At 38.7% G+C, this 24,540-nt stretch overlaps 1 protein-coding gene across 5 annotated transcripts in view; it reads right to left on the reverse strand.

Annotated features, from left to right (window-relative positions):
- DOCK3 (dedicator of cytokinesis 3) overlaps positions 1 to 24,540 on the reverse strand; it is a 675,444-nt gene that overhangs the window by 222,801 nt on the left and 428,103 nt on the right. For all 5 annotated transcript variants that reach the window (XM_073010128.1, XM_073010127.1, XM_073010126.1 and 2 more), the window contains exon 10: positions 12,392 to 12,473. In XM_073010128.1, the coding sequence (XP_072866229.1) occupies positions 12,392 to 12,473 (82 nt within the window). The remainder of the gene's footprint in view (positions 1 to 12,391; positions 12,474 to 24,540) is intronic.

The raw sequence follows: 24,540 nt of genomic DNA on the forward strand, positions 1-24,540 counted from the left end.
GGAAAGGGGGAGGGATAGCATTAGGACATACAACTAATGTAAATGACGAGTTAATGGGTGCAGCACACCAACATGACACATGTATACATATGTAACAAACCTGCACATTGTGCACATGTACCCTAGAACTTAAAGTATAATAATTTTAAAAAAAAAGAATAAAAGTTTTAAAAGAAAACAAAAAAATAAATAAGGTCTTGCTCTGTCACCAGGATGGAGTACAGTGGTGTGATCACGGCTCACTGCAGCCTTGTCCTCTGGGTCAAGTGATTCTCCCACCTCAGCCTCCCAAGTAAGTGGTACTACAGGTGTGCACCATCATGCCCAGGTATTTTTTAAATTATCTGTAGAGATGGGGTCTTGCTATGTTGTCAGAACTGGTCTCAAACTTCTGGGCTCAAGCAATCTTCCTGCCTCAGCCTCCCAAAGTGTTGAGATTACAGGTGTTAGTTACCATGCCCAGTCTGATAATCATTCTATTTGTGTTTAGAACATATGTTGAAATGTTTGTTGATAAGTATGCATTATGCTTTTTAAATGTATTATCCTTGAAATAACAAAAATTCATTTAATATATATTCTGTTTCAGATTTTTCACCAGGCCATCAACTTGCTGCTCTCTCAGTCATTATTGCGAGTTAATGGTACTTGATGGAATAACCTTTGCCCTTAATGTGACTGGTTTCTGTGATCTCCCTTTTGCTTCTAGGAAAGGCTCCCTTAGTTTTGCTTCCTTTTCCTTTTTCATCTTTTGATTGACCCCAGATGCCTGTCTCTCTTCAATTAAAAAAAAAAAAAAAAGGTACAATCAAATGGCAGTCATGATTTGGAAGGAGCTTAAGAGAGTCAGAGTCTCCATGTTTCTTAATTTGTAAACCCTGTTGCAGGGTTAGCACTAGGGTGAGGCAAGCAAGGCACCTAAGGTGCAAAATTTAAGAAGGTACTCACTCTCAAGATGCTGTGCTTTGTTTGCTTTAGCCTAGTCCCAGCCTTGCCCTATTAAATGGCCCTGAACATATGAAAGAAAAGGAGACATTAAGAAGTAATATGTGGGCCAGGCGTGGCGGCTTATGTCTGTAATCCCAGCACTTTGGGAAGTCAAGGTGGGAGGATCACTTGAGGTCAGGAGTTCGAGACAGCCTGGCCAACACGGTGAAACCCCATCTCTACTGAAAATACAAAAATTAGCTGGGTGTGGTGGCATGCACTTGTAATCCCAGCTACTCGGGAGGCTGAAGCAGGAGAATGGCTTGAACCTGGGAGGTGGAGGCTGCAGTGAGCTGAGATCGTGCCACTGTACTCTAGCAACAGAGAGACTCCATCTCAAACAAAAAAAAAAAAGTAATACATAGTGGTGAAATTGAAGCTTTTAGATGGTTATAATATTTTGCCAAGTTCTTAAAATAATGAAGTATGTTTACAATGAAACAGGTTACAAAATAATAAAACATAAATTGATACCTGGAATCATAAAGATATGTTTTTACATGAAAGTTGTGTTTGATATTGAAAAAGGATGTTTCAGGACCCATTACACTAATTCTTTTAATTAAAAATGGAATTTAAAATAATATTATTAAAATAATGCTATATTTTGACACTTATTAAGGTGGTACTAAACAAGTAAAAACTGAAAACCAGGTTACCATTTTTATATACTTTTTGGATGGAAAGATGTTGATTACTAAAGGATATAGAAATGTTCAACACATTTCAAAGTGAAATGGTTCCTCCTACACAGCCTGGATTATGTACATCCAAACTATCAAATGACTCGTATAATCACTGACTCCAATGTACCTATGGAATTCAAGCCAGTTTCCAAAGATGTCCAAATAAGGGAAACTAATCTGATGGATTGTACACAAAAATACTAAATGTTTCCCTTGGCTCTGCTGAGTGAATAAAAGAAGAATTAAGTATAATTTATGGTATTTTCCAAGTGGCTGAGTAGGGGCTCTTTCTGACTATCATGTACACAGCATCCAGAACTTTCAGTGGTATTTATTTGACATCAATAGAAATAAGACAATAATTAATGCAAGAAAATATTTTAAGCAAAATAATTATTTGTGAGTTCCACAGAATTTCAATATAAAAGCTATCTTATTAAATGTAAGTGCATGGCTAAACACAGTTACCACAGGGTTTGTTAAACACATATCTTCAAGACTAAGCACCAAGGGTGGTTATCTATGTTAAATTACTCACATGACCTGTAAAAGCAAGATGAGAAGAGTGATGTATCTATCATTCATCTGGTGAGCAGGATTTCAATCCTGATTACATGGCAGGAATTAGATTTGTTCACTGGACCAAACTCTCTAATCCTACTTACCTAGGAAGCTGGTCCCAACTAAACAATGTGTAGAAGAGACAACTGAGGACAGTGACTTAGGGTCCAGCATCTTAGACTTACTCATTTGAAACATTAAAAAGTTAATTAACTTACCTGTGCTGGGGATACTCTTCTTCTATAGAGATAATGAGATTCATGAATACAAAATAAAACCAGCTTATTCACATGTAAGTTGCAGAAAATAAGGTATTTTAATACATAATGTTATTATAGTAATAATCAAGTTCAATTCTGAACTAAAAAGATCATTACTTAAAATTCTATCTTGGAATGTAGAAGAGTATAAATAAATATATAAAATAAAATGCCAACTAATGCATGGATAACTGTACAAATTCATTCTCTGAGTTTGTCACTTGAATATGACAACAAATAAACATATATTCATTTGTTTATGTAACAATTACTGACACCTTTCAGGCAGTGTGTATGAAGTCATGAATATCTAAGAATGAGGAAAAACAGATAGATATACTTTCACGCATTTGTATATAGAGCCATTGTTTAGCATGAAAGTCAGCAAAATCCTCATTATATTGGCCATCCATGTAAGTATAAAACACATTCCCCTTGGATAAAATTCTTCCTTGGTAGGAAACCCTAAAATCTAACCAAGTCAGAAAAACTAAGGCCTCAAAGAGAATAAGGCTGTGCCAAATAATGTGACTTTAATGTGGCTCTGAAGTGTGCTGAGTAACCTTGTAATCTGCTCAGTTTGTATGATTCCCTTTTCCCCATTCTAAGGTAAGCTAACAGGTCAGCATCAACCATAGTTGTGGCTACATTTTCTTGCATTTATTCTGAGACTTTGCAGCACATACGTCAATCTAGGAAACTCCTTTAGTTCATAGGAGGAACTCAAGTCTCAGATAATGAGAAAACAGGTCCCACCAATATAATCTCATATAGCTTAAACTAAAACATAGAAATCCTGGCTAAGATAATCTTGTTCAGAAATCTTGTGTGCTTTGTAAAAATTCCTCAAATCATGTTTGGGACATTTTTTAAAAATCTAGGGCTGGGCTGGGTATAGTGAGTCACACCTGTAATCCCAGCACTTTGGGAGGCCAAGGTGGAAAGGTTGTTTGAGGCCAGGAGTTCACGATCAGCCTGGACAAAATAGCAAGATGCCATCTCTTAAAAAAAAAAAAAAAATTAGCCAAGCTTGGTGTGCACCTATAGCCCCACTACTCAGAAGACTTGAGGCAGGAGGATCGCTTAGAGCCCAAAGGTTCAAGGTTTCTACATGAGCTATGATCAGGCCACTGCACTGAAGCCTGGGCCACAGAGTGAGACCCTTACTGCAAAGAAACAAAAATTTAAAAAAAAAAAAATTCCAGGGCTGCACTGCATATAGAATTACAGAAGTATTAATAGTATATTTAGCACCCTGTACCTTCCCATTGTGGCAGAACAAGAGCACATCATGCGTGTTATGTGCAATAAAGTTGGAGCTATAGCTTTGGCCTCTGGGCTCATATGGATAATTAAAACGCTAAATGAAAATTTTGATTTATTATAATTACATTTAAATACCACCCTAATTAAGTTCATTTTTCAAAAGACAAGGACTGTACTCATTATATTCAAGAATTCAAGGACAGTACATGCATGCAGCTCTGTTCCCACAAATCCAAGAAACAAGGAATCAACAATTTCTCTTGATGCTTTACCAGGTAATATCAGAGAATCAGAATTTAGAAAAACTTCCTAAGGTTACTGAGACATTCTAGAAGATGGGTGTCTCTTACTAATTCTGTTTCAGAAAGGAGGTCCCACAAAACCACCTCAGTGTTCAGGCACTCTCACTTCAGAAGCTCTCACTCAACAGACTAACTTAAATCCCATTTACTACAATTTAGATTCTTTCTTTCATTCTTTTCCAATTGAAGACAGAGTGCTGATCTTCCCAGACTAAGACATCTCAACTCCCTTAACCACCATCATGGGTCTGCTTTTCCTGTTCTTTCTCCTTGTATTATCTCCTAAGCCTTTACTGCTAAGCTCAAAGATGGATGAAATATTATTTTACCTTAGCTAGATTTATAAATCTTTCCACACATCTGGAGTATTATCAATAAAAGCTATCTCTGTGAAAGCGGTATCTGATTCTGCATATCATTTGATGTTTTGAAAGATAAAGTTGCAGTAAATGAACTAAAAAGTGAGGTGAACAAATATAACTGTATCTTTTACAGAAAGTCACATATCAGATCTCCAGATAAATCCTATCTGCATTTAAGAGGCCCAATGTAAGCATTACGATATCTGTCACCTGTCAATCACACACCATAAGCAAGGTCAGTGAAACTGTGAAACCAACACAATAGGTTTTGATGTATCTCAGGATCACTGAAACAGATCAAAGAATTCACAATAATCAAAACTGGTTTAAAATTGTGACACAGTCTTGTTTTCCTCCATAGTAAATAAATTAACTCAAATAAATACTGCTGGATAGTTTTTTTAACAAGGTAAAAACAAATTAGTAAATCAGAATAAACTTGAAGAACACACAAGGCAAGATGGGATTGTGAGGTTTGGTATTTTCTTATCAGCAGGTTTCCAAAACTTTTCTAACTTGATTGGTCCATGGTTGTAGAGACCATGAACAACAGTATGGCTTTTCAGAGAAAACTAAAGTACAGAAACAAGGGGATTCCGTTCCAAGATAGGCAAATAGGAACAGCTCAGGTCTGCAGCTCCCAGCGTGACTGACACAGAAGACGGTGATTTCTGCATTTCCAACTGAGGTGCCTGGTTCATCTCATTGGGACTGGATGGACAGTGGGTGCAGCCCAAGGAGGGCAAGCCGAAGCAGGGTGGAACGTCGCCTCACCTGGGAAGTGCAATGGGTTGGGGGATTTCCCTTTCCTAGCCAAGGGAAGCTGTGACAGACCGTACCTGGAAAATCAGGACACTCACGCTCAAATACTGTACTTTTCCAATGGTCTTAGCAAATGGCACACCAGGAGATTATCTCCTGCACCTGGCTCGGCGGGTTCCATGCTTACAAGCCTTGCTCACTGCTAGCGCAGCAGTCTAAGATCAACCTGCCAGGCAGCAGCCTGGCAGGGGGAGGGGCATCCATCATTGCTGAGGCTTGAGTAGGTAAACAAAGTGGCTGGGGAAGCTCCAACAGGGTAGAGACCACCGCAGCTCTGCAAGGCCTGCTGCCTCTGTAGACCCCACCTATAGGGGCAGGGCATAGCTGAACAAAAGGCAGCAGAAACTTCTGCAGACTTAAACATCCCTATCTAATAGCTCTGAAGAGAACAGTGATTCTCCCAGCATGGCATTTGAGCTCTGAGAATGGACAGACTGCCTCCTCAGGTGGGTCCCTAACACCCGTGTAGCCTAACTGGAGATACTTCCCAATAGGGGCGGACGGATACCTCATACAGGTGGGTGCCCCTCTGGGACGAAGCCTCCAAAGGAAGGTTCAGGCAGCAATATTTGCTGTTCTGCGGCCTCTGCTGGTGATACTCAGGCAAACAGGGTCTGGAGTGGACCTCCAGCAAAGTCCAACAGACCTGCAGCTGAGGGAGCTGACTGTTAGAAGGAAAACTAACAAACAGAAAGGAATAGCATCAACATCAACAAAAAGGACATCCACACCAAAACCCCATCTGTAGGTCACCAGCATCAAAGACCAAAGGTAGATAAAACCACAAAGATGGGGAGAAACCAGAGCAGAAAAGCTGAAAATTCTAAAAACCAGAGTACCTCTTCTCCTCCAAATGACTGCAGCTCCTTGCCAGCAACGGAAGAAAGCTGGACGGAGAATGACTTTGACAAGTTGACAGAAGTAGGCTTCAGAAGGTCGGTAATAACAAACTTCTCCGAGCTAAAGGAGGATCTTCGAACCCATCGCAAAGAAGCGAAAAACTTTGAAAAAAGATTTGACGAATGGCTAACTAGAATACACAGCGTAGAGAAGACCTTAAATGACCTGACGGAACTGAAAACAATGGCACAAGAACTACATGACACATCTACAAGCTTCAATAGCCGATTTGACCAAGTGGAAGAAAGGGTATCAGGGACTGAAGATCAAATTAATGAAATAAAGTGAGAAGGGAAGTTAAGAGAAAAAAAGAGTAAAAAGAAACAAACAAAGCCTCCAAGAAACACTGGACTATGTGAAAAGATCAAATCTACGTTTGACTGGTGTACCTGAAAGTGACAGGGAGAATGGAACCAAACTGGAAAACACTCTTCAGGATATTATCCAGGAGAACTTCGCCAACCTAGCGAGGCAGGCCAACATTCAAATTCAGGAAATACAGAGAATACAACAAAGATACTCCTCGAGAAGAGCAACCCCAAGACACATAATTGTCAGATTCACCAAGGTTGAAATGAAGGAAAAAACGTAAAGTGTAGCCAAAGAGAAAGACTGGGTTACCCACAAAAGGAAGCCCATCAGACTAACAGCGGATCTATCAGCAGAAACTCTACAAGCAGAAGAGAGTGGGGGCCAATATCAAACATTCTTTTTTTCTTTTTTTTTTTTTTTTTAGTTTAGTTTAATTTTTTATTTATTTTTATTATTATTATACTTTAAGTTCTAGGGTACATGTGCATAACGTGCAGGTTTGTTACATATGTATACTTGTGCCATGTTACTGTGCTGCACCCATCAACTCGTCAGCACCCATCAACTCGTGATTTACACCAGGTATAACTCCCAATGCAATCCCTCCCCCCTCCCCCTCCCCATGATAGGCCCCGGTGTGTGATGTTCCCCTTCCCGAGTCCAAGTGATCTAATTGTTCAGTTCCCACCTATGAGTGAGAACATGCGGTGTTTGGTTTTCTGAATATCGAACATTCTTAAAGAAAAGAATTTTCAACCCAGAATTTCCTATTCAGCCAAACTAACCTTCATAGGTGAAAGAGAAATAAAATCCTTTACAGACAAGCAAATGCTGAGAGATTTTGTCACCACCAGGCCTGCCTTACAAGAGCTCCTGAAGGAAGCACTAAACATGGAAAGGAACAACTGGTACCAGCCACTGCAAAAACATGCCAAATTGTAAAGATGATCGATGCCAGGAAGAAACTGCATCAACTAACAAGCAAAATAACCAGCTAACATCAAAATGACAGGATCAAACATCTGCTTATAACCTTCTGTCTCGTTGATCTGTCTAATATTGACAGTGAGGTGTTTTTATCTACTTTTGGTCTTTGATGCTGGTGACCTGCAGATGGGGTTTTGGTGTGGATATCCTTTTTGTTGATGTTGATGCTATTCTTTTCTGTTTGTTAGTTTTCCTCCTAACAGCCAGGTCTCTCAGGTCACATATAACAATATTAACCTTAAATGTAAATGGGCTAAATGCCCCAATTAAAAGACACAGACTGGCAAATTGCATAAAGAGTCAAGACCCATCATTGGGCTGTATTCAGGAGACCCATCTCATGTGCAGAGACACACATAGGCTCAAAATAAAGGGATGGAGGAAGATCTACCAAGCAAATAGAAAAAACAAACAAATAAACAAACCAACCAGGGGCTGCAATCCTAGTCTCTGATGAAACAGACTTTAAACCATCAAAGATCAAAAGAGACAAAGAAGGCCATTACATAATGGTAAAGGGATCAACTCAACAAGAAGAGCTAACTATCCTAAATATATATGCGACGAACACAGGAGTACCCAGATTCATAAAGCAAGTCCTTAGAGACCTACAAAGAGACTGAGATTCCCACAGAATAATAATGGGAGACTTTAACACTCCACTGTCAACATTAGACAGATCAACAAGACAGAAAGTTAACAAGGATATCCAGGACTTAAACTCAGCTCTGCACCAAGTGGACCTAATAGACATCTACAGAACTCTCCACCCCAAATCAACAGAATATACATTCTTCTCAGTTCCACATCACTCTTATTCCAAAATTGACCACATAGATGGAAGTAAAGCACTCCTCAGCAAATGTAAAAGAACAGAAATCACAACAAACTGTCTGTCAGACCACAGTGCAGTCAAATAAGAACTCAAGATTAAGAAATTCACTCAAAACCAGACAACTATATGGAAACTGAACAATCTGCTCCTGAATGACTACTGGGTTAATAACTAAATGAAGGCATTCTTTGAAACCAATGAGAACAAAGACCAAAGTACCAGAACCTCTGGGACACATTTAAAGCAGTGTGTAGAGGGAAATTTATAGCACTAAATGCCCAAAAGAGAAACTAGGAAAGATCTAAAATTGACACTCTATCACAATTAAAAGAACTAGAGAAGCAAGAGCAAACACATTCAAAAGCTAGCAGAAGGCAAGAAATAACTGAGATCAGAGCAGAACTGAAGGAGATAGAGACACAAAAAAAACCCTTCAAAAAACCAATGAATCCAGGAGCTGTTTTTTTTTTTTTTTAAAGATCAACAAAATTGATAAATCACTAGCAAGACAAATAAAGAAGAGAGAAGAAACAAATAGATGCAATAAAAAATGATAAAGGGGGTATCATCACCGATCCCACAGAAATACAAACTACCATCAGAGAATACTATAAACACCTCTACGCAAATAAATGATAAAATCCAGAAGAAATGGATTAATTCCTGGACACATGCACCCTCCCAAGACTAAACCAGGCAGAAGCTGAATGGTCTGAATAGACCAATAACAGGCTCTGAAATTGAGGCAATAATTAAGAACCTACCAACCAAAAAAAGTCTAGGACCAGATGGGTTCACAGCTGAATTCTACCAGAGGTACAAGGAGGAGCTGGTACCATTCCTTCTGAAACTATTCCAATCAATAGAAAAAGAGGGAATCCTCCCTAACTCATTTTATGAGGCCAGTATCATCCTGATATCAAAGCCTAGCAGAGACACAACAACAAAAAGCAGATTTTTAGACCAATACCCCAATAAATGTTGATGCAAAAATCCTCAATAAAACCAAATCCAGCAGCATATCAAAAAGCTTATCCACCACGATCAAGTTGGCTTCATCCCTGGGATGCAAGGCTGGTTCAGTATATGCAAATCAATAAATGTAATCCATCACATAAACAGAACCAACAACAAAAACCACATGATTATCTCAATAGATGCAGAAAAGGCCTTTGACAAAATTCACCAGCTCTTCATGCTAAAAATTCTCAATAAATTAGGTATTGATGGAATGTATCTCAAAATAATAAGAGCTATTTATGACAAACCAACAGCCAATATCATACTGAATGGGCCCAAACTGGAAGCATTCCCTTTGAAAACTGGCACAAGACAGGGATGCCCTCTCTCATCACTCCTATTCAACATAGTGTTGGAAGTTCTGGCCAGGGCAATCAGGCAAGAGAAAGAAATAAAGTGTATTCAATTAGGAAAAGAGGAAGTCAAATAGTCTGTTTGCAGATGACATGATTGTATATTTAGAAAACCCCATCATCTCAGCCCAAAATCTCCTTAAGCTGACAAGCAACTTCAGCAGTCTCAGGATACAAAATCAATGTGCAAAAATCACAAGCATTCCTATACACCAATAACAGAGAGCCAAACCATGAGTGAACTCCCATTTACAATTGCTACAAACAGAATAAAATACTACCTAGAAATCCAACTTACAAGGGATGTGAAGGACTTCTTCAAGGAGAACTACAAACCACTGCTCAATGAAATAAAAGAGGACACAAACAAATGGAAGAACATTCCATGCTCATGGATAGGAAGAATTCATATCATGAAAATGGCCGTACTGCCCAAGGTAATTTATAGATTCAATGCCATCCCCATCAAGCTACCAATTACTTTCTTCACAGATCGGAAAAGACTACTTTAAAGTTCATATGAAACCAAAAAAGAGCCCACGTTGCCACGAAAATCCTAAGCAAAAAGAACACAGCTGGAGGCATTATGCTATCTGACTTCAAACTACACCACAAGACTACAGTAACCAAAACAGCATGGTACTGGTACCAAAACAGAGATATAGACCAATGGAACAGAACAGAGGCCTCAGAAATAACACCACACATCTACAGCCATCTGATCTTTGACAAACCTGACAAAAACAAGCAATGGAGAAAGGATTCCCTATTTAATAAATGGTGCTGGGAAAACTGGCTAGCCATATGTGGAAAGCTGAAACTGGATCCCTTCCTTACACCTTACAGAAAAATTAATTCAAGATGGATTAAAGACTTAAATGTTAGACCTAAAACCATAAAAACCCTAGAAGAAAACCTAGGCAGTACCATTCAGGACATAGGCATGGGCAAGGACTTCATGACTAAAACACCAAAAACAATGGCAACAAAAGCCAAAATTGACAAATGGGATCTAATTCAACTAAAGAGCTTCTGCACAGCAAAAGAAACTACCATCAGAGTGAACAGGCAACCTACAGAATGGGAGAAAATTTTTGCAATCTACCCATCTGACAAAGGGCTAATATCCAGAATCTACAAAGAAATTAAACAAAGTAACAAGAGAAAAAACAAAGAACCCCATCAAAAAGTGGGTAAAGGATATGAACAGACACTTCTCAAAACAAGACATTTATGCAGCCAACAGACACATGAAAAAATGCTCATCATCACTGATCATCAGAGAAATGCAAATCAAAATCACAATGAGATACCATCTCACACCAGTTAGAATGGCGATCATTAAAAAGTCAGGAAACAACAGATGCTGGAGAGGATGTGGAGGAATAAGAACACTTTTACACTGTTGGTGGGAGCGTAAGCTAGTTCAACCATTGTGGAAGATAGTGTGGCGATTCCTCAAGGATCTAGAACTAGAAATACCATTTGACCCAGCCATCCCATTACTGGGTATATACCCGAAGGATTATAAATCATGCTGCTATAAAGACACACACACATGTATGATTATTGAGGCACTATTCACAATAGCAAAGACTTAGAATCAACAGAAATTCCCATCAATTATAGACTGGATAAAGAAAATGTGGCACATATACACATGGTATATACTACGCAGCCATAAAAATGATGAGTTAATGTCCTTTGCAGGCACATGGATGAAGCAGGAAACCATCATTCTGAGCAAACTATCGCAAGGACAGAAAACCAAATAGCACATGTTCTCACTCATAGGTGAGAATTGTACAATGAGAACACTTGGACACAGGGTGGGGAACATCACACACTGGGGCCTGTTGTGGGATGGGGTTAGGGGGAGGGATAGCATTAGGAGAAATACCTAATGCAAATGACGAGTTAATGGGTACAGCAAACCAATATGGCACATGTATATCTATATAACAAACTTGCATGTTGTGCACATGTACCCTAGAACTTAAAGTATATATATATATATATAAAAAGTACAGATGACAGTAGGAAAATATCCCCCATTTGGTATTTGGAAGAGGACTATTTAGTTTGTCTTGCTGTATATGAACTCACTAACAAACTACAAAGCTGTAAACTTGTTGGATACCTTTAAAATAAATTATGCATTAGAAATTATACACCTCAGAGAAATTCCCAGTGGCCTTGGATAAGAATAGTAAGAAAGACCTATGTCAGATTTTGGTTGGTTTGTTTGTTTTTTGAGACAGGGTCTGGTCTCACTTTTTCACCCAGGCTGGAGTGCAGTGGTGTGACCTTGGCTCACTGCAGCCTCAACCTCCTGGGCTAAGGCGATCCTCCCGCCTCAGACCCCCAAGTAGCTGTGACTACAGACACATGCCATGCCTGGCTAATTTTTGTATTTTTTGTAGAGATGGGGTTTGGCATGTTGTCCAGGCTGGTTCTGTCAGATTTTAAGTGTCTATTGTATGAAATAGCTTATACAATCTATATCAGTGAAAGGTACTTGATTGTATTTCATTAATAAAAATTAAGTTTAAAACTGTATATAATTTCAGTTTTCTATAAATATTTCATTAAAACCTAACAGAAACGTAAATCAAGTCCTATTCTCTCTCATGTGTGTGGAAATAAGAATAAATGCTTGTTTTCAGGGTGACAATATCCACATAGCAGGCCACTGGTTAGAGTCAACAGCAAAGAAGGAAAAGAGAATTTGTACATACTGTAAAAAGGGCACACATTCGTTCAATCTTCTCTGGGTTCCTTGGCCCACCATTCTTGTTCAGTCTTACCAGAAACCGCTCACTGAAATGTAGGAAAGAAAGATACAGAGAAATATGAGTAACACACTCCAGAACAGAGGAAAAGGGCAGATAAGGAAAAACACTAAACATATTTACATAACAGCATGCAGTGACAAGCAAGGCCAAAAACACATGTCTAGTGGCAGAATACCCTCTTTTTTCCTAAGTAACATACAAAGGATACTACAAACTACCTGATAGGTGCTTCTGTTTATTTACTGATTGTAGCTGTGTGTTTTATCTGTTTAAGGTGTGTGCTCCCTGAGGGCAGTAAGGAGGACTGTATCTTAAGGTGTGTGCTCCCTGAGGGCAGTAAGGAGGGCAGTAATATCTCCCATATATTCCCAAAGCACTGGCATGATGCAAAATCCATAACAAGCATATACATTCTTAGATGTGAGCACTCAGATCATCACAAAACCATTCATCATATTAGATCCGAAAGAATCTACATTACCAAATTTACATCTTCTATATCAGAAGTCCCCAATCCCCGGGCTACAGACTGGTATGGGCCCATGGCCTGTGAGGAACTGGGCCACACAGCAGGTGAGTGGCAGGTGGGCAAGTATTACCACCTGAGCTCTGCCTCCTGTCAGATCAGCAGTGGCATTAGATTTTCATAAGAGCACAAACCCTATTGTGAACTTCACGTGGAGGGATACAGGTTGTATGCTCTAACTAGTGCCTGATGATCTAAGGTAGAGCTAAGGTAGAACAGTTTCATAGAACAGTTTCACTCCAAAACCATCCTACACCACTGCCTCCACCCATCAGTCCATGGAAAAACTAGCTTCCATGAAATTGGTCACTGGGGCCAAAAACAATGGAGAATGCGGTTTTATATAACTCTTGAGAATCACTTTAGGGCAGCGGCATCCAATCTTTTGGCTTCCCTGGGTCGCATTGGTAGAAGCATTGTCTTGGGCCACGCATAAAATACACTAACACTAATGGTAGCTGATGAGCTAAAAAATAAAAATCAAAATTTAAAAAGTCTCACGATATTTTAAGAAAATTTATGAATTTGTGTTGGGCTGCATTCAAAGCCATTGTGGGTTGCATGTAGCCTGTGGACTGCAGGTTGGACAAGCTTGCTTTAGGTCTTAAAAAATGTTACAGCAACATATAAAAACTTTGGTGGAAATTCAAAAAGGAATGATGTGTTATAGCTAAAGCTACAATCAGAATTTAATAGAGCCACTAACTATTTTATTCTCCAAATAATATACATAATTTCAGAAGAAAATTACAATTACTAGACTAGAAAACTTTAGAAACAGTGTTTGCAATGTTTGGAGAAATGTCTCTTTACTCTCGCATCTCCTTCCTGCCCCTGTGCAGAATCTCATTCCCATCTCTTTATCCGAAGATTCACTACCAACTGTAAAGGAAAACTGTGCCATGGTGAAGACAAAGTATGTGATTCCAAAAGTAACTTACTTATTTTGTGCCTCTAGTCATATATTCATGGAATATATGTGGTATCAGTTTAGTTTGCTCATGTATTCATTTGATCAGAGTCTACAAATTGTTATTAAGTCCTGTGTACTTGGCATGTGAATATAAATGTGAACAAGACATATACAAGGTACTTTTTCCTCATACAGCTGTGGTCCTGGTAGGCAGTTAGACATGCAGAAATGAATCTCAGAAAGATTTGGGTCAGACATAAATTTGAGATTCTTCAGTCAGGGGAACAAATGGGAATAAGCAGGGAACATGCAAAGAACAAAGAGGAAAAGGGGCTTTGGTCAGAATGCTGAGGGACAATGACATTTAAGAAATGGGTAAAGAAAAACTATCAAAGGAGACACATGGGGCAAATGGAAAAACAGAAGAAAAATATGAAGGATGGTGACATGTTGCACTGGTCAAGTGAAGAGAGTGTTTGAAAGAGGAGGGAGGGGTCAGCAAGGTCCAAGACCGTTGAGAGTCACATGTAACAAGGACAAAACTCTTGAACACAGATCACTGGTGATTCTGGCAAGAACCATTTTAATGAAATGGTAGAGAAAGATGCCAGTGTAAGGAGTAAGAAAGAAATGATGAAGCACAGTCTAGACCACACTTTAAAGAATGGTTGTGAAGAGGTGGAAGTGATGCATTTTTAGTTAAATGGGCATGTGGGGTTGAGGGAGGTCTTTGTTAAAATATGGGATAACCCATATATACAAAGTCAATTGATTTCAAATAAAGGTAGCAAGTGGGGTGTATAGCACGTTCAGCAAATGGTGCTGAACAATCCATATGAAAAAACTAAGCCTTGACCTTTGCTTATAAAAATTAACTTGAATGTATCACAGGCTCGAATACAAGAGCTAAAACTATAAAAGAAGAAAACTCAGTGAAAAACGAAGACAAGTATCTTGTATATCTTTTTCACATTTGTTTCCACATTTAGCACATAGAAAACTTTCTGCGGCCCGAGATTATTAAGCAAAAATCACAAATCACAACAAAATGATAAATTAGACTTAATTTAGACAGAAATTAAAAGTTTTCTTTTTAAAAGACACTGGTGAGAAAAGGAAAGGACAAGCTACAGACTGAGAGACAATAATCACAAAACATTCACCTAAGAAAAAATTGTATTGAGAACATATAAAATGCCCAAAAAGAATAAACATTCAAATAAAAAATGGACACAAGATCTGAACAAACCCTTCACCAAAGGATGTGCAGAGATGGCAAATAAGCACAACAAAGTATCATTAATCATTAGAGAAATGCAAATTAAAAACACAGTGAGGGCTGGGTGCAGTGGCTCACACTTGTAATCCCAGCACTTTAGGAGGGTGAGGCGGGTAGATCTCCTGAGGTCAGGAGATCGAAACCAGTCTGGCCAACATGGTGAAATCGCATCTCTACTAAAAATACAAAAATTAGCCAGTCATGGTGGTGGGCGCCTGTAATCCCAGCTACTCAGGAGGCTGAGGCAGAAGAATCGCTTGAACCCAGGGGGCAGAGGTTGCAGTGGGCCTAGATCATGCCACTGCACTCCAGCCTGGGCAAAACAGCAAAACTCCATTACAAAAAAACCCAAAAAACACAGATACCATTACATACCTACTAGAATAGCTATAATTAAAGAAAGAATATACTGGCCAGGCACAGTGGTTCATGCCTGTAATCCCAGCACTTTGAGAGGCCAAGGCAGGCAGATCACTTGAGGTCAGGAGATGGAGCCCAGCCTGGCTAACATGACGAAACCTCGTCTCTACTAAAAACATAAAAATTAGCCGGGCATGGTGGCATGTGCCTGTAATCCCAGCTGCTCTGCTCTGGAGGCTGAGGCAGGAGAATCACTTAAACCTGGGAGGCAGAGGTTGTAATGAGCTGAGATTATGCCATTGCACTCTAGCACGGGCAACAAGAGAGAAACTCTGTCTCAAAAAAAAAAAAAAGGAATCAATATACCAAAGGTTGGTAAGAATGTCGAGCAACTAGAACTAAACCTCTCATAAACTGTTGGTAAGAATGCAAAATGGTATATCCACTTTGGAAAATAGCTTGACAGTTTCTTATAAACATACACATACTAAATGACCCAGTAATTCTCCTCCTATGTGTTTACTCAGGAGAAATGAAAAAAATTACCCAAAGATCTATATATAAATATTTATAGCAGCATCATCCACAATGGCCAAAACATGTAAGAACCCAACTATCCATCAGGGGGATAAATGAATAATCTACATAATAGAATATCATTTCACAATTTTAAAAAACAAACTACTGGGATGTATAATAATATGGATGAATCTCAAAAGCATTATACTAAATGAAAAAACCCAATGAAAAAAGGCCATAGGCTCTATGTCTCCATTTATATTGCATTCTGGAAAAGGCAAAACTATAGGAACAGAAATCAAATCAGTTGCTAGGGCTAGGGAAGAAGGGTAGGGACTGACTGCAAAGGTACATGAGGGAACTTTTTGAGAGTGATGAAATGTTCTATTTTTGACTGTGGTGATGGTTTCACAACTATATACATTTGTTAGGACTCACTGAACCGTGCATTAAAAAGGGTGAATTTTACTATGTATAAATTACATTTTAAAAACCAGACTCAAAAAAAGATGGAATACACCTAAGAAAATGTATATCTAATGGGACAAGGCTTATAGAAGGAGAACTACTGAAGACACAGGATATAACTGGTAAAGGAAAATCACTGAGTAGGTGAAGAGGGATAGAATCCAGGAAAGAGTGAAGAAGGGAAACAATAGGTGTAGATACAAATAAGCTGTGGTTTTAGCAATAGTGTAGATACAAATAAGTTGTGAGTTTTATCACAGACAGGAAATAAAAAACAGTAAAGTAAAAAAAAAAAAAAAAAAAAACTTCCAAAAATAACAAAAAATTCTCAAGACCATTTAAGAGAAAATATAATGGAGAAAAGGAGAAAAGACAGCTGTGACACAGACAAGTGAAAAAGTGGCAAAAACATAGAGTCAAGGCAATCCTCTCTCCAAACTATCTTCAATCTTTATAAAGCTTGCCATCTTCTTTGCTGTCACTAGTCTTGGCCATTACTTGACTAACTTGGATTATTATAACAGCTTCCCAGCTCTACTTCCCTTTTGCCTCTCTAAAAGCCATCCTTGGAGAGACTGATCCTTTTAAAGTATCAATCAGATCATATCTTTTTCCCAGCTTAAAACCTTTTCATGAGGTCAACTGATTTTTTACAAGGGTGTTAAGACAGCTCAGTGGAGAAAAGAATAGTATTTCAACAAACAGTGTTGGGACAACTAGATATTCACATGCAAAAAATGAAGCTGGATCTTTATTTCACTCCATATATAAAAATTAAGTAAAAACGAACCACAGACCTACATGTAAGAGCTAAAGCTACAAAATCCTTAGAAGAAAATGTAGGTATAAATTTTCATGACCTTGAATTAAGTAATGGTTTCTTAGGTAGGAAGGACACCAACAGCACAAGCAACAACAACAAAAAAAGGGACTTCGTGAAAGCAAAAAATTATTGTGCATCAAGACACCATCAAGAAAGCGACAAGCCACGGAATGGGCAAAAATATTTACAAATCATACACAGATAAGGGACTTGTACCTAGAATATATAAAGCGCTCTTAAAATTCAACAATAAAAAGACAATTCAAAAGTGGGTAAGTAACTTGAATTGGTATTTCTCCAAAGAAAATACACAAATGGCAAATAAACACATGAAAAGATGTTCAACATCATTAGTCATCAGGTAATTGCAAATCAAAAGCACAATGAGGGTATCACTTCAAACCTCTAGAATGGCTTTATTCAAAATGATAGATAATGGTAAGTGCTGACAAAGAAACGGAGAAATTGGAACTATCATACACAGTTGATGAGAATGCAAAATGGTATTGCCACTTTGGAAAAACAGTCTGGAAGTTCCTCAAAAGGTTAGCATAGTTACCATATGACTCAGAAATTCTACTCCTGGGTATATATCCAAGAGAAATAAAAACATATGGTCACACAAAAATTTGTACATGAATGTTCATAGCATTATTAATAGTAGCCAGAAGGTGAAAACAACCAAAATATCCACTGACAAATGGATAAATAAAATGTGGTAGATATAGCCAAATAATAAACTATTATTCAGCCATAAAAGTAACGAAGTACTGACACACACTAAAATGTTGATGAACCTTGAAAGCAATATGCTAAGTAACGGAAGCTAATCACATAAGACCATACACTGTCTAATTCCATTTTTATGAAATGTCTACAATAGGCAAACCTACAGAGACTGAAAATAGATTAGTAGTTGCCTAGGGCTGGGGGTTTGGAGGAAACTGAGTGACTATTAAATGGTATGGGATTTCTTTTTGAGTTGATGAAACTGTTCTAAGATGGACTGTGGTAATGGTTGCATAACTCTAATAAAAGCCATTGAACTGTACCCTTTGAATGGGTAAACTCTATAGTATGTGAATTACATTAACATAAAGCTGTTACAGAGAACAAACAACAACAAACTTTTTCGTGGTTTACTCTCACTCTCAGATAACATGTAAACTCTCCAAGATCTGCATGGCCTTGTGTGAAACACTTGACTCAGCCTATCTTACAGCCCTATCTCATCTCACATGAGCCTATCTTGCTTACTCGCCACACACACACTGGTGTCCTAGATACAAGTTTCTTGAACATGCCAAGCTCATTCTTGCCTTAGGAACTTTGTGCATGTTGTTTTCTCTGGAATGCTGTTCTTTCAGCCCAAGTGGCTGGCTCACTACCATCCTTCAGATCTTAGCCTCCAGTTTCCTAGAGAAGCCAACTTTGATATGTTGGCAAGAGCAGTACTGCTTTACCCTTTCCCATTACTTACTCTCTTTTTTACAGCATGTGGCACAAACTAATTATTTTCTTTCTTTATTGTCTTTCTCTTACATAAGAGAATAAACTCCCAAGGATAAGGACATTGTTCCCCTTGGTACCTCTAGTACTTCTAAGAGCCTGACCCTATAATAAATGTTGAATGGAAAAAGGTGGAAATGTCCTGAGAATCGCTGTGTGGTATGCGGAAGTTTGCTAATGAGGGTCACCATAAAATGGATGGGTACATCACCATCACACTATGCAGAAACATCTATGAGCCAGGAGGGAGCAAATGAGATAGCACAAATCAACCTTCTAATTTGGTGACCAAGGACCAAGATGCAACAAGTATGTTGTGACAGACACAGTCCCCCAGATGCTCACTAAATCCATGTTTTCTGTTTCTTCTTGGGTACAGAGCTAGAGTATACATCTTAGCCTCCCCATTGCAGTTGAGTGGAGCCATGTGACTGAATTGTGGACACTAAAATGTGAATGTGATGTGTGCAATTTCTAGGCTTAGTCCTAAAAATTTCTTATATATGTGCCTTCATGCTTTTTCCCTTCTAGAAAGCTGGAGTGGAGATGACCCCCAGTACAACCTTGGTGCTATGTATTGATGATGGCAGATTATCCATTAGTCTTGGTCCCTAAATGATTGTGTGGATGAAGACTGTCTTACTAACTTAAAACACCCACCCAGGGCTGTTATAAAAGCAAGAAAATACACTTTTATTGTGTTTGAACCATAATATATTTTTTATTTGTTACAGAAGTTGATCTATTCTAATATGTATACCATGCACGTAACAATCCCCAATTATCTGATAATGTGATAATACATCTTTACAAATACATAAGTATAAAAGTAGGTTTCGGGAAGTTTATGTCTTTCAAAGAGATTTTCAAGAGAATCTATTATAACTTCTGTACTATTCTTCGGAAGGAAAACATACAATTGCTCTCATCCTCATACTATACACTCTGTGAATCTCTCAAGAGCAGACACCTCCCCAACAGGCTGCTTTTTGGAGCTGCCCATAGAGGGGTACTATTTGGAGGGACTTACACAAGGTCTTGTTCAAAGATAAAATAGTAGATGAAGTAACTATCTAGGTAAATAGGGTTGCTGGCTCTAACAGAACATAGGAACTTCTCTTTTTCTCCTCAATAATGAAAGGAAGCCCTTTCCTTTCATTAGTTCTCACATTGCCAACCTGAGCTTTATATCTCCTCAAGATTTTCATACTCTAGTTTCACCTGGCCTTTTTGATGATTTTTAATACTCAAAATAACTGTTTTTTTCACTTCAGAGGGCTTATGGCATACATATAATTATTTCATTTATTTATCACACCTGTTTATATACCCGTTTGTTTATATATTTTGCTAGCTTCCCCAATGGGTATGATAAATAAATGCTTCAAACTATTTGAAGACAAATAATCTATCCAATGTTCTCATGATTTGTCAATAGATGTTTTACAAAAAAAAGTGGCAAAATATTGTTGGGAAATACTGTATTGAAACAGACAGGTTTCTACCCTCCAGGACTTTTCAGAGGCTTAAAATGGTAGTATATGTTTTAAGAACTAAGGGGACAGGTTACATTTTACCCCACAACCCACTTTTGTGTAAGGCAATGGAGTCTGTAGAAACATAGTAGATAAATGCTGACTGAATCTACTTGGCAACTAGAGCAACAGCAAGTACTTGTATTCTTCAAAGGTGTAATAGAAACTGTGGCCAAGAGAGTCAAATTTACCCATGAGATTTCATAAATATTCACACCTCTATATGAATAATTCTTTCTCTTTATATGAATGAGAAACCATCTAAGTTACTATTTGATCTCTTTCAAGAGAAAAAGAGATGGTTAATTCTTACTCTTCAGTAAGCAATATTACAAGGGAACTACTCTACCTTAAGTTGTTTTTATGATGATGAACTATGGACATACAGCATATGAAGTTACATTAATTTCATATTATTGATCAAGTTCTTACAAATGAATCCCATAATTTCAATCTGTGACAAGTCTAATGGTGTCTTAATTTTAAGATAACTTCCGTTTTTGAGATTGATAATTCTTGGATGGCACCGCATTTTGTATATGCCTTCATTGATGGCAATTCATGCATCCCTTCAACAAATGTTTGGTGACTGCCAATGAGGTACCAGCCCATGCCAGGCACTAAGGAAGAGATGAGTTTCTTATCCTCAAAGAGGGTACATCCTAAAGACACTGTTTTGGAAACAGAAGCAGTTTTCTCAAATACATTTAGAGGAATTCTCCCAACTTTTTCAATTTAATCTTTATGTTCCCCGTTCAGTCCTCCATGAATATGGATGCCAACTGCTTAGCATCTCTCCCATGATAACCTGCCAGGTGCTTGAAAATAAGCAAGTAGCCCCAAGGTTATACTACACTGTATGACCCAACAGAGTAGGAAATATCTAATATCCCCTCATAGATTCATTTTCCAATTTAGATCACTTGGCTTTATTTCTCAAATTCTTTAAGTTTTCCCACTTCATTTTAAAGCACAGAAAGCAGAAATCCACAAAAAAAAGGGGTTTTATAAAGGCAAATGATGGTCCAGGGCTATGGTTTCCAAATTTACTTTTAGTGTCAGCTTTTCTCTTCTTTTCAACCAAACCTTACCCTGTTCACCAACATACAAAAACTTAAGAAGCAGATTTTCTTGGGTTGAATCAGAGGTGAGGGTTTCAGGAAAGGGGGATAATGCAGGAATCCTCCATAGTTAGGCCTCTACTCTGACCACCAATTCTCCTTGAGACACTTCAGGACTCCAAGTAACATTTTTGTGACTACTGGTATAATGCAAACATTCTTTCTGGCCTTCCTCTTTCCCTTTAATTCTTTTGACAAACATTCACTAACTACTATCATTTTGCAGAAACTGAGCTAAATGCTGAGGCTATAGAAATGAAGTAATCCCTGTCCTCAAGCCTAGTGGAACAGAGACACGCATAAACAAAAAATTGCACCACAATGTGAAAATGCTATAATTACATAGAAAGGGGCTGACAAGGCCAGGCACGGTGGCTTATGCCTGTAATCCCAGCACTTTGGGAGGCCGAGGTGGGTGGATCACAAGGTCAGGAGATCAAGACCATCCTAGCTAAAATGGTGAAACCCTGTCTCTACTAAAAATACAAAAAAAAAAAAAAAAAAAAAAAAAAAATTAGTCAGGCGTGGTGGCGGGCACCTGTAGTCCCAGCTACTGAGGAGGCTGAGGCGGGAGAATGGCGTGAACCCGGGAGGCGGAGCTTGCAGTGAGCCAAGATCGCGCGCCACTGCCCCCTCCAGCCTGGGTGACAGAGCAAGACTATGTCTCAAAAAAAAAAAAAAAGGGGGGGGGGCCGACAAACTACTGGAATGAGGGTAGGCTGCCTAAAGGAGGTACTGGAACAGGTTCTTGAAAGACTTTTGGTAAGGGGTAATTAGAGATGAAGAAAAAGGTATTCTAGGAGGAGAGAGTGAGCAGTGCAGACTTTCTAAAGGATGATGTAGCTTATTGTATGGGGAAGCTCAGAGCATGAGTTAAGAGGGTACTGGAGGCTGCATGCAATGGCTCATACCTGTAATCCTAGCACTTTGGGAGGCCAAGGCAGGAGGATTACTTGAGCCCAGGAGTTCAAGAATAGCTTTGGAAATATGGTGAGATCCTGTCTCTACAAAAAATTAAATATTAGCTGGGCATGATGGTATACATTCATAGCCCCAGCGACTCAGGAGGCTGAAGTGGGATGATTGCTTTGAGCCGCTGACGTCAAGGCCGCATGCAGCCTTGCACTCCCAGCCTGGGCAATAGAGCAAGACCCTGTCTCCAAAAAATTAAAACTAAAACTAAAAATAAAACTAAAAATAAAATAAAATTAAATTAAAAAGAGAGCACTGGATAACTAGTCAGAGGTGCCATGCAACACAGTGTGGATTATTTATGTGTGAGGATCTTCCAAATTTGGCTACCATTTGTAGTACCTGGCAGCTTACTTAAAATGCAAATATCCTGGGCCAAATCCAAGATCATCTGGATCAGAATCTCTAGAGGAAAGGATTCCCAGAGACAGTCCAGGAATCTATAATTTTAAGGACTTCAACTGGTGTTAGGGTTTATGAGTTTGAAAAACCCTACTGTGGGCCTTAGAGAGGCTCTGAAAGTTCAAACTTGAGAAGCAGCATGATCCCATAAGTGTTTAGACTGAGCATTTGGGCTGCAATGCAGAAACCAGGCAACATAGAAAGTACTCCAGAGAGACAACAGGAGTAGCCCAGGCAAGCTATGATGCAGTCTTGAAACTAAGGAGAAGTGAATGGATGCGAGATATATTTAGGAGACACAGCTGACCAGATTTAGCAGTTGACTGGATGTGGTTGTATCAACCAGAGAAGGTATAAAGGAAGATTATATAAATTTCGGGTGTACATACTGAATTTGAGGTCTCTGTGGAACACATATGTGAACAGAAAACAGGTAGCTAAAAACTCGTGTGAAAGTCAGAGAAAATATGTGAGAGGGAGATACAGCTCTGGTATTAATTATTTTGCTGTAGTAGCTGCAACAGCAGCCACTTTAGTGTTTTTTGTGTGCCAGGCATTGTTTTAAGTATTTCTTTTCTTACCTAATTGCACTTGATCTTTACAACAGGTATTTTACCTCTGAAAAAACTGAGAGTCAGAAAGGCAAAGTTCCTGGCTTGAGATGAAAAAGTGGAGAGTAGTAAAGTTGAAATTCAAATCTGGATCTGTTTGACCTCAAAGCCCATGCTTTATCTGTTATTTCAACTCATGAAATAAGTACTGAAAAAAAAGTGTTGGGGTGTGGAAAGTTGGGTTCCATGGGAAAATATACCTGGGAAATGCTGCAAGCCACATCTTGCTCCAGAGATTAAGAGTGTCTGTGTGGCACAGGCTCCTAGAGGTGCTGCATGAAAGAAACCTATCTACAGGATTCCTATTACCTACATGTACTCTGACTCTTCCAACTAGAAAGTCTATGCCACGTTCCCACTCCAGCTCTTCTGGAGGCACAGTTTGTTTGAAGTTCATGACATTCCCACCGAAGAGATGTAGATAATGATTTGCTTAAGAACAAGCAGAAACTTGAGAAACTTGAATGGCAAATAATCCCAGAAAACTGGCTTTTTTCATTTTGTCTAAGATAAAACAGACACATGAGTAAATCTGTTGTTACATATTCTCAAGTAATTATAATAACGTTTTTGTAATTATACAGCCCCTATCAAGTCTTCAGAAAACAGAACTACCATTTCACCCAGTAATCCATTGCTGAATATATACCCAAAGGAATATAAATCATTCTACCATAAAGACACATGCAGGCATATGTTCACAGAAGCACTATTCACAATAGCAAAGACAGGGAATCAACCCAAATGCCCATCAATGGTAGACTGGATAAAGAAAATGGGGTATATACACACCATGGACTACTACGCAGCCATAGAAAAGAACGAGATCCTGTCCTTTGCAGGAACATGGATGGAGCTGGAGGCCATTATTCTTAGCAAACTAATGCAGAAACAAAAAAACAAACACTACATGTTCTCACTGATAAGTGGGAACTAAATGATGAGAACACATGGACACAAAGAGAACAACAGACACGGGGGAACACTGAGAGTGAGGGTGGGAGGAGGGAAATGAGTAGAAAAAATAACTATTAGGTACTAGGCTTAGTACCTG

The sequence above is a fragment of the Chlorocebus sabaeus genome, chromosome 22, assembly GCF_047675955.1.
Source record: "Chlorocebus sabaeus isolate Y175 chromosome 22, mChlSab1.0.hap1, whole genome shotgun sequence".
Taxonomy (NCBI): domain Eukaryota; kingdom Metazoa; phylum Chordata; class Mammalia; order Primates; family Cercopithecidae; genus Chlorocebus; species Chlorocebus sabaeus.